This window comes from Ovis aries, chromosome 24 (assembly GCF_016772045.2).
Source record: "Ovis aries strain OAR_USU_Benz2616 breed Rambouillet chromosome 24, ARS-UI_Ramb_v3.0, whole genome shotgun sequence".
NCBI lineage: Eukaryota > Metazoa > Chordata > Mammalia > Artiodactyla > Bovidae > Ovis > Ovis aries.
The window spans coordinates 11,094,320-11,106,428 of NC_056077.1; the positions used below are offsets into that span (position 1 = coordinate 11,094,320).

At 36.1% G+C, this 12,109-nt stretch overlaps 1 protein-coding gene across 3 annotated transcripts in view; it reads right to left on the reverse strand.

The window, feature by feature from the left end:
- Nucleotides 1-12,109, reverse strand: part of GSPT1 (G1 to S phase transition 1) — a 33,602-nt gene that overhangs the window by 15,427 nt on the left and 6,066 nt on the right. For 2 of the 3 annotated variants that reach the window (XM_015104083.4, XM_012104124.4), the window contains exons 2-7: nt 5,666-5,710; nt 5,511-5,552; nt 4,567-4,794; nt 3,756-3,789; nt 2,075-2,152; nt 114-294 (exon numbers count right to left, since the gene is read on the reverse strand). In XM_015104083.4, the coding sequence (XP_014959569.1) occupies nt 114-294; nt 2,075-2,152; nt 3,756-3,789; nt 4,567-4,794; nt 5,511-5,532 (543 nt within the window). In that variant the 5' untranslated portion in view covers nt 5,533-5,552; nt 5,666-5,710. The remainder of the gene's footprint in view (nt 1-113; nt 295-2,074; nt 2,153-3,755; nt 3,790-4,566; nt 4,795-5,510; nt 5,553-5,665; nt 5,711-12,109) is intronic. The other variant, XM_004020777.5, reaches the window with a different exon arrangement.

Here is a 12,109-nt window from a genome sequence, read left to right on the forward strand (position 1 = left end):
TTTACAGTTCACTGTAATCTAAATTCTAGCTTTTAGAAGGTAAATCCAAGTGTTTACATTTCAAGTAGGGCTGCGAACAAATACAGGGATGAACTGGAAACATCTTTCCTTACCAGTACAGCCAAATCAGCTTGAGAAGCACCACCAATCATATTTGGGACAAAACTCTTGTGGCCAGGGGCATCTAGAATTGTAAAATGCTTCTTTTCCGTTTCAAAATAGGCACGACCCACTTCTACTGTTTTACCCTTGTCTCTTTCTTCCTGATTTGTGTCTAAGGCCCAAGATAAGTACCTGAAATAATTTTAAAATAACAATACTGGTAAGAACATGAGTTTTAAAAATATTCTTCTGCCATTAAATGTGTAATTAATGGTAGAAGAATTTTATGTTCAACATACATTTAAATAGAAATAAAAGTTAAATGACTAAAACTTACATTCTTCTGATTCAAACTCTCAAGAGCTTTTATATATATCCAGCGTCAATTATACATTCTGTAAGCAAATATTATGTATAATAACAAGATGACAACATACACAGAAAGACTATTTAGTACCAATGCCAATATCACTATAAGTTAAGTAATGAGTTCCTTTATTTTCATTTTAAAAATCATCTAGCACAAAGTATAATACAAATAAGGCTGTTTAAGGGTACCTTCTACAAGTGAAGTCTACTAACCCACCATTTGGGAACAATGGTTACTTGCTAAAAATTATCTGGATATTTCTTTGCCATATAAAAATTAAATATATAAATTCAAACCATCCATAACAGTGTTAATTTAGATAACTTCATCACATCACCTGTATTTCATAGTAAGTAAGAAATATCAATAACCTCAGATATGCAGATGACACACCAGAAAGTGAAGAGGAACTAAAAAGCCTCTTGATGAAAGTGAAAGAGGAGAGTGAAAAAGTTGGCTTAAAGCTCAACATTCAGAAAACGAAGATCATGGCATCTGGTCCCATCACTTCATGGCAAATAGATGGGGAAACAGTGGAAACACTGTCAGACTTTATTTGGGGGGGCTCCAAAATCACTGCAGATGGTGACTGCAGCCATGAAATTAAAAGATGCTTACTCCTTGGAAGGAAAGTTATGACCAACCTAGACAGCATATTAAAAAGCAGAGACATTACTTTGCCAACTTAGGCCTGTCTAGTCAAAGCTATGGTTTTTCCAGTAGTCATGTATGGATGTGAGAGCTGGACTTTGAAGACAGCTGAGCTCCAAAGAATTGATGCTTTTGAACTGTGTTACTAGAGAAGACTCTTGAGAGTCCCTTGGACTGCAAGGAGATCCAACCAGTCCATTCTGAAGGAGATCAGCCCTGGGATTTCTTTGGAAGGAATGATGCTAAGGCTGAAACTCCAGTACTTTGGCCACCTCATGTGAAGAGTTGACTCATTGGAAAAGGCTCTGATGCTGGGAGGGATTGGAGGCAGGAGGAGAAGGGGACGACAAAGGATGAGATGGCTGGATGGCATCACCAACTTGATGGACATGAGTTGAGTGAACTCTGTAGTTGGTGGGAGGCCTGGCGTGCTGCAATTCATGGGGTCGCAAAAAGTCGGACACAACTGAGCGACTGAACTGAACTGAATCCATTTTTTAGTATAATATTGATTAGGAACTTTTCCCCTTAACACAGAAATACAATTAAAAAAAATAAAATACCACCAATGTCCTATTGAGATAAAGCTTGTTAACTTAAGAAAAAATAAGGTTAGAAAGAAGAAAAGAGCTGACCCTCTCTCCATGCAAAGGCAACTACTGTCAATATATTATTCCATATATTCTTTTATCTTTCAACTGTTTACTCACATAATGATCATACCCTTAAGTACTATTATGTTATCTGCTTTCTCCCCAAATCCCACTGTAACATCTGTTCCTGATTATTATAAATTCTGTGAATGAAATTTTGTAGCCAGGCAATGTCTCAATTAAATAGATGCTTTATAATTTATCCCACAAGCCTCCTCTCATGAATTTGTTAGTAGACTACAAAAGCATTAAATAAGTAGTTTCCTGAAAAGTAACTTATAGTGTCATAAAAGTTTACCAAGTTTCTCTGTTTTTTTCTTTAGCTTCTCTTTCATATTTCTCAAGTGTCCTTTTGTCAACCATTCCAGTCAAATACCTGAAAATGTTCAAAGAAAAGAGAAACAAACATTTAATTACTCATGAATTGCTCAGTTGTGAAGTTAGGAAATCTTTAAAGCACTCAAAGGGAATTTGAACTCCATAAAAAACCTACTTTAAAGTATAAGTGCCACTGGGGTAGATGCTGAAATCATGGAAAATTTCAGTGGAAAAGACATTTACAGTCTCAGATTACCTCCCCCAAGATAATGGGAAAAAAATAACTTTACAGTTCTAAATTCTGGCAGGGGACACCTTAACCAAGTAATCATGGCTATTATCACCAGTAATAGATAAAACGTACTGAATATTGTGATCATCTGTGCTCTCATACGAGCACAACATACCTTCTGAGATATTCTCTTCCAAAATGCATACCCTCAATCTAATTATTAACATCGTCAAACCCAAATTGAAGAACATCAGATAAAATAACCAAACAGCACTCTTCAAATTATGAAGGTCACGAAAGACAAGACTGAGGAAATGTCACACGTTGGAGGAGACTAAAGAGACATAACAACCAAGAGTAAGGTGGAATTCTAGAACAGAAAAAATGATGCTGGTTGAAAAACTGGTGAAATTCAAATGAGATCTATAGTTTAGTTAGTTAGTTTGTACCAGTGATAACTTGCTAGTTGGGATGATTATACAATGGTTATTTAGTATGTTAACATTAAGGTAGCCTGAATAAAATTGTCTAACAATTCCACTGCTGTTTTTGGAACCTTTCTATAAGTCTAAAATTATTTCAAAATAACTGTTTTTTTTTTAAACAGCAAATGTAAATACTAACATAAAAGAAAGGAATTCTGAGTGCTAGCCAAGCAATTAAGTCTTACTATTTAATATTTAAAACATACTAGTCAAAATGAGATCGTAATTTTAAAATAATTCCTTAGTAATACCTAACTGCTTCCCTTGACTCTATCCAAATCAAATCCTTTTCTAAGCTTCTGTCTCTGGGTATTCTCAATAGTCATCTAAATCAAAAAATATACACTCTCCTAAAACACAACATCAAATGGGCCTGCCACTTCTTTCCACAGAGTCTTAGGTAAGAATTCCTGTATAATAGCCTGCTTTAGGATCTGTTGTAGAAATTTTCAGCAGTAACTAGCAAATTTACTGATTAAGATTTCTTAACAAAGCAAGACAATGAAGATATGCCGTCTAGACCCTCCGTTATCCTTTAAGATAACAGCTTAAAGAAATGAGTCTACTTTAGGAGAGATTAAAAAGATATTTTAATTAAAATATTTTTCAATTCTAGAACACATCACTAAACATCAACCATGGCATTTTCATACCTAGATACCTTCTATTTATGATAAAAAAGAAAAAAAAAGCATGTTAGCCAGACATTCTGATTAAATCCACATATATTCAAGGAGTTGATGAATAAGGAAACACCAGTTCCCCCAGATTCATTATTCCCAAGAAAATTATATTTAAAACAAAGTAAAATTTCTTATAATCTAGGGTTCTATATTACTTTTTATTAACAAATCTAAAAGACAGCTTTTAGAAATACATTTAATTAAGGTTTCATGAGAGGCTTACAGTGATAACAAAAGGTATTTAACAAAAAATATACTTACATTATTTGTCCTCCAATGGTTGACTTGCCAGCATCTGAAAGTAACAACATGATCAACAACAGGCAAATCAAAGGTGTAGTCAAACCAAAACACAAGGACTATATAGGAACACAACCAAAGGCCCATTTAAAATACCTAATTACAGCTTGCAAAAGCGACTGCAAAGAATAGAATCTGGGTCAGAAGTTCCGGTTAGTTACCTTCTCTCCTTGAATCTAAGACCCCCCCTGCAGCTCTATAGTAACTTAGGACTACTTTACTGATAATATGAATTACCCAAGGGGAGCCTCAGAAGGAGAACAAAAGTAGCCAAGACCCCTGAACTACATTTAGGTAGTCTGCTTTGCACTTTTAGCCAATATAGGTGTTCCTTTACAAATTTCAAAGTTCTTGCTACTAAAAAGAGCAGAATGGTGTATCATCAAATTCAAAAGAAGGCAGAGATAAGAGAAAGGAAAGAAAACAGGGTACATAATTCTGTTATTTTCTTTTCACACAAAAAAATAGACTTTAAAAAAATATATTGACTAACAGATGTCATAACAGGCTGAGCCATCACCAGTGGCCTATAGACCAATTATGTATCACATACAAATATACTTATTTTCTTCCAGCTACCATGCCACCACAGCTTCCAAGAATACACTGCTGGCAATGTTCTGCCAGCTAAAAAATCTATTGAGTTAAAAATCAAGACGTTTTAGATTAGTTCAGTTTCACTAAATACTTCAAGTAGCTAAATAAGATGTTCTCTGTCTGATGGATTCAGTAACTTTGGTCATTTCTTATCATTGCTACAAGTGCAACTCACCTACGTGCCCAATGAATACGACATTTACGTGTTCCTTCTTAGGAGCGCCTGGCGGCGCAGCCACAGATTTAGGTTTTGGTATTTCCTCTTCCTCCTCCATCATTTCCTGGGCACTTTCCTCTGCGGGCCTTCCATCTCCCAAAGAACCACCATCTGGCTCTGCTTCACTTATTTCTTCTTTGTTCTCCCATGATTCTTCTGGGGACATCTCTGTCTCCCCATTTTCTACTGAAATAAAACATTTTAGTTTAGTATTCTGAAAAAGGTTTATCATCTATCTATACATTAAAACACAGATGCTTTTAAACAACAAACAGAACTTAACATATTCAGTTCCATATCCTAACATCTAGTAATACACACAGACAAGCTGGCCTCACAGGTGACATCAGAGCTCTGACTCAGATTAGGAGAGACTATTTTAATGGAGCTTCATCTTCATAAGGACGAACAAAATATGAATAGGACATCTAACACTCCCAACAGCCCAATTATTCTGGCATCAAGATGTCCTGACAGAAAAGGGGAAGTTCAAAATCAGAATACAAAAAAGTGCAAAGATTTAGATTTCTGTTTTTCCTTTGGAAGTAGTAAAACTTCAGTATCAATGTTATTGAACACCTTGGGAATATGAAACGCTTAAGGGTAAGAAAGTTACAAAATGGAAGAAAATTTTCACAAATGTAAATTAAGTACACCTATTCAAACTGATTTAGCATTTCCTCCACTTGATTCTTTTTATTTGCCATCACTAAATTTATCATGGCAGTGTTAATGCTGCATTAGCTCTGCTTGCTAAATCCTAATGGCAAAGACTCAGTTGTCAATGTAGTTTTAAATGTAGGCATTATAATAATGATAACACTTAAACATTTGTACCTTAAATCTTGAGAGACTGAAAGAGTTTCATATTACTGTATTAATATGGTCAGAAATTTTCTTACCAATAGGTTCTGAAAGTTCCATGCTAACAGCTGAATTTGAACCTAGACAAGAAATTGAGATATATATTTACAAAACACTATCTAGATTTACACACCACAGACAATTTAATGCTTTCTCAATTAGTTGTTCAAAGAGTCACATCATAGAAAATTACCTTCACACAACAATGACTGTTCCTCTTGAGAAGATTCCACAGGTGCTGTTTAACAGAAATAAGCTCTATTAAAAATTGAGACCTATACATCCATTTTACTTATCTTTTAAGAAACAGGAAAAACAGAAGTTCAATAACAAAACAAAAACCTCAATAATTCAGAACAATGACAACTAACCCAGGCTTTCAAATTACACATCTGTTTAACCTAAAAAAAATCTACCAGCTACAGCCAATTTTAAAACATTTTCAGTAATTGAAATGTATTCACAAAAGCATGTTTATTCTGACTCTACTTCATAAACTTTTCCTTTACAGATACTGTAAAAGTAACCTGCAGCCCAGCCCAAATTAGATTTTACTCAACAAATACACATTACTACTCTAGATTCTCTAGCCCAAGAAGTACTGATTAGTCTTTGTTAAGATTCTATAATACATGTTATCAAGATCCTTAAATAAATTCTATTTGATACCAATAAAATGAAAAGGGCATTGTATATAGTCTCTGGAATGCATCCAGGCCCTTACATCATCTCAGAAAAAGTGGTTATAATGATGCTAGTTTTGTCCTGTATTAGAATTCTAAGGTCAAGCAATAACCCAGTTTCCATAACTATCACATGACAAATTTTTGACATCACTGGAGGAGATGTATGTGAAATATACACTAATATCCCAGTCCATACATTAATTTTTTATACTAAATACTTCAATACCTCAGTACTCTTGCTTTAAAGAATCTACAAGAGGCAAAAAGACATCAGAGAATCTGAAGTCACGTGAATCCTCCACACCAATAAAGAACAGTGACTTCTTAACCTGCAAGACTCACATTTAAATCAGTGTCCAGTCTGCCTCCTTAGCACAGTAGGCAGCACATCAGTCTCATAAAATCAGTGCCCAGGAAGTAAGTCAACAAAAAGCTTGGGGCCCAATCTCCAACAACATGAAGTGCTGAAAAAAGTTAATTCCTGAGAGTTCCCTGGTGGCCTATTAGGCTTTCACTGCCACAGCCCTGGGTTCAGTCTCTGCTCAGGGAACCGAGACTGCATGGCCAAAAAAAGAAAAGAAGGAAAGAAAGAAATTCCTGTCCCTGAAAGGTCGAGGGCAACCGATTTTTTTTGAGGAAGGAAGTGACATGCCAAGTGTGACTTAGGGAGATCATTCTATGGTAGTACACAAATGAACCAGAGAGGTAAAGATACAAGTCAGAAAGACCAACACCACCACTTACAAGAAAGTGTGCCATCAGAGCAAACGAGTGGCACAACCAGAGAAGGAGCTCAGCAGTGCAAAGATAAAGGGAGCAAAGATCCGACAGGGGCAGGGAGGAATAATAAAAAGTCTAAGATGACCCCACCCTATGTGATTAACAGGGTATTTTGACAGGATCTGGGGGGGAAAAATCCTTTGAACTCAGTCCACAAAGTAAAAGGAACTGTACTTCAGATACAATATAGATTAGTTTTTCTTTTTTTTTTTTGGTTTTTCTATTAAGAAAAGCTTATAGGTTAAGATAAGGAAAAATTACTCAATTTTCAGAAGAAGTCAAGTTCATATGCCACCCTAGGAATGGAAGAGGCGGCACAGGGTAGTAGCAGAAGGACAGAACTGAGCTGATTCCTGGCTTGAAATCCTGGCTTGTCATTTGTTAGTTTTCAGATACAGTTATTTCACTGGAGTGATGAAGATGACATGCCATCTGCCAGACAGGATTAAATGAAAAAATAATTTGTTATCAAATAACTCATGGCACTTAGATATTCAACAAATGAGTCTCTACCTCCTAACATGGACTGAGTATCAATTCTATCAACTAACGTACTGAGTCTATTATGGTCTAGACAGGGATTAAGAAACACTCCCCAAGTGCTGGAGGTGGGAGGGAGTTGGTGGCAAATTACCCTAATTCCAGTTAACCTTTCCTGAGCCCTTATGTGCTAACTGCTGTCTCTTCTAATTCCCCTGAAAACCCTATGAAATAGACAACTACCATCTAACATTCAGATGGTATCAGACTCAAGTAGGCTTTTTCAGGTTATATAAGTACCATCCTGCCCTTCCTCAGATGGCCCCTGTTGAAAATCACTCAGAAAAAGTGAACTGAATAAATGATGATATACATATATTCTAAGGCAGGAAAAGACTAAGATAACTGGTATAGTAGACTCTCCTGTCACTTAGTAAGATAACCCAAACTGCAACTGAGCTTTATAAAATGAAATAGTACATACACCTGACCACCTAGTTCTAGAAGCAACTGTTAAACTTACAAATACACAACATATGTGTTAGGCTGTAAGGCACTTCTCCTGACAGTGACCTCAGTCATGAGTTCACCCCCATGGATGCATAATGCAAAATCTGTTCATGGTTTTATTTTTCAAGATGTCTTACTTTTATTGAATATTTGTCTTAAGTTTATGAAGCTTAGAGACAAAGTACCAAAAGCAATCAAGTGCTTAATATACACCTAATGATATGCATTCAGACCTCAGAAGATGTTATAAACTTATTGGTAATGCTGGACATTTGCAAACTGATGTTTTTGGAATTAATAAAGCAGAAAAATCACATATAACAAGATGTTCCTTAAATTTAAGCTTCTCAATATCGTGTACCCAGGCTTTACACGTTCATGTACGCCCTTCTTGTTCATTTCACTCTGGTCTTATTCACCATGCACATCACATCCAGATTTTACTGGCTACTAGTAATCCTGGGCTTAGAATTCTACTAGACCCAAAGTCCTTTGTTCATGGTTAGCAAACAGGATTATTAGCACTTGATTTCTCAAGTCTTGCATAGTTCATACCTATCAGTGAAAGAGAAGAAAACCCTCCCAAGGAATGACATTATGGTTTCATATATTCCAATGGTATCTCCATGTTCAGACACACATTCTTATTGAGTATTCGAAGGAATAATTCTAATAAAGTAGGAACGTTATCAGAGTGTACAAGTGATTAAAACTGCCACACCTTAAGTTAAAAGGAGAAAGTAATAATTGTGGTGAAATTATTACAATTTTTAAAACATGATTTTACCAAAAGACAGCCAGACAACAATACTGCCTGTGTTTTAACACAGATGATAATCTGGGTCTTAAAACTGCTAGTTAAATATGATCATGGTAAAATAAGCCAGTCACAAAAGGTCCCATGTTATACCATTCCACTTCCATGAAATATTCAGAATAGGTAAATCCAGAGAGCAAAAAGCAGATTGGTGGTTACCAGAAGCTGGAAGGAAAAGGAAATGGGAAGGGGTGGCGAAAATGCTTTGGAACTAGACAGAGGTGACAGTTTTTACAACACTGAGAATGTTTTAAATGCCATGAATTATTCACTCTAAAATGGTTAATTTTATGTTATATAGATTTCTTTTTAATACAAAAAATTTAAAGATACAATCATGGATCAAAGGACTTCAACATGGCAACTCCTATTTTGCCAGCATATAGTAAGGACAGCACAAGTTAGTCAAGACCATACATGTGGCAGGTAATGAAAGCTATGTTTTAATTTAAGCTACATATTTTAAACATAAATGATGACCAATTCTCAAAAAGTGCTTAATCCATCTATTTCATAAATCAGCAAGTTAAATTTGTACTGCTTTAGCTATAAAACCAGTCTCTAATCCCCTTTACATACTAAAACAGCTATTTATAATGCCATCTTAACTAAAATATCTTACTCCTGTTAGCTAAATGGTGTGTTCATTAAAGAAAAATAAAAACAACTTCAGTGCTGTCACAGAAGTAACAAGTGTCCCACACTGCACAGATCTGGTAAACAGTGTGACGATTCTGAGTTTCTACAATGATAGAAATATCTGTGCTGTGATAATAGCCACTACCACATGTGGCTATTGAGCACTTGAAAGGTGGCTACTGTGACTGAGGAACTGAATTTTAGATTTTAGTTTTAAAATTAAATACCCACATGTGCAGTTCTGGCTCCTCTGAAGGAGTCACTTCAGTTGCCCTATGAACTTGCCTTATCTGGTTTTCCACTTTGCCCTATTCTCCAACCACTCTCCACCTGAAGGGCTAATAAGATGGCTTCTTGACTCCTCTAAGATATGACCCTCTTTCAATTATAGATCCACACACATACACAGCTTAGTTCTTATTCCTTAGGAGATTATGGACTTCTAGAATGACTGGTTTTCTGAAACATGGAGACTTTTTCCTCTATGTTGTCTCCACAGGTAGGCACAGTATACTGTATAGAATAAATACACACTTAATTTTTATTGAATTAACTTCAGCAGTAGGGTTCAGAACAATTTCATATGTGCCAATTTTCTAAAGGAGTTAGAGAAACAATATCCAAGAGATGTTAAAAACAGTTTGAGTAAGGAACTAAAATTCCCTGGCACACAGGTGCCCACATGGTCTCACAAAAGCTGAGGCATTTTCTCCCAGACAACACTGGAAAATAGTAAAGGCAGCCATCAGAAAGAAAAGCCTGCAGAACATGTACAAGAGCCCATGGTTTTGCTTTAACTACCTAACCCTCTAAAAATAAAAAAGGCACAATGTTACAGATAGTGGTGATCACAGCTGTTTATTTTACATCATTTCCTAAAATGTTTTAAATAATTTCAAAATGTTACTTTAAATTAGAGCATTGCGGGCTTCACTGGTGGCTCAGTGGTAAAGAATTTGCCTGCCAATGCAGGAGACACAGGTTTGCTCGCTGGTCTTGGGAACTAAGCCCATGCATTCCACAACTACTGAGCCTATTTGCTGCAACTGCTGAAGCTCGTGAGCCACCGAGAAGCCACTGCAATCAGAAGCCTGAACCGCAACTAGGGAGTAGCCTCCACTCACAACTAGAGAAAAGCCTGCACAGCAACAAAGACCCAGCACAGCCAAAAACTAAAATAATAAAATTCTAAAACTTAGAGCATTGCCTACTCATGATGTGTACCCAGCTACTGCTGAGAAAGAACATGGAGGCAGTGCCGTGGCGCACACACTCATAAGCCCCGTGTCTCAAACAGTGTCTCAGCCAACAGACGGTGTAACTTCCAATTGCAAGGAGTTACTATTGGTAGGATAAGCTTGGGAATCAGATCTAGGTTCCAATCCCAACTCCTCCGTTTATTCATGGATGTCACATCCCCTATTTATTTAGCTTCTCTGAAACTTAATTTTCTTATCTGTAAAAATAGGCCATCAGTATCTATACCCCAAGAGGTTGTTGTGAAGGGCATTTTAACCGAGTGGTAACTGCTCAATAAATTTATTATTATAATAAGCATTTCAATGTCCCATAATGATTATAGAAACTTTTAAGGATGAAATGTAAGAAAGGCAAATTCCAGGGCCTCTCTCTCAGAAGATCCATTTGTAGTAATTAGCTCTGGGCATGCTCCCTTTTTTTGCCATTATTAAACAGCATGGTGTGGTGGAAAGCACTAAATTAGCAACTGGCAAATTTGGATTCTAGACTCAACTGTGTCTTTAAGTCTGTGAGTGACCTTAGGCATTCACTCAGCATCTCTTATTATTACTGCCAGGTCATCTCTGGTCCTAACACTCTAAAGAACCTATTTACTCAGTCACTAAAGCAACAGCAACCTGATACAGCTTTTCTGTAGAATAACTTAAGTTCTACTCTATTTTTCAAACAATGCTAAAGGATAGTCTTTATAATTTATATACTATCTGCTGCAAAAAGAAGAAGATATTAAATTTCAGATACCACAAAAAAGTACAAAGATAACAGAATACCATCCACGTGAAACCAAACACCACAAAGGAGATGGGCACAGACTGCTTAGTAGTACTATAAGAACTCCTACTGGAGTTCTACAAAAACAGGCAACCTGATGACATTCTAAGGTATGTACTTTTTAAAACAAATTGAGCGATAGCTGATACACAATATTGTATAAGTTTTGGATGTACAACACAGTGACTCAAAATTTTTTGTGTGTGATTCCAATTTTTAAAGGTTATACTCTAGAATTATTATAAAACACTGGCTGAATTCTCTATGCTGTACAATATATCCTTGTAGGTTATTTTATACACAGTAGTTTGCTAAGGTATGCTTTTTTTATTTCAAGTGAAGAGGAATACAGTTACTTAGAATATGGTCTGGAATTAGGTTTGACCACTCTCAGACAAGGCTAGCTCAAAAAATCCTTGCTAAGTGTTCCTCTCACCTAGGAAGGAGAGTATGATGGGGATTGGTTTAACTTGGAGTAGTAATGTAACACCTAACCTTTCCTTAGAACAAAGTCATTTATGAAAAAACCAACAACACATCTGTAGCCCAGCCACACTTCATTAAAATCTACCAAAAGCAGGAATAAAACTCTTAAGAAGTTTCGGTATGAACCATCAACTGACAGCTAAAAAAGGATTATGAGGACCTCAGAACAACAAGTAGCCAAAATCTGGCTTCTCTCAAAATTTTAAGA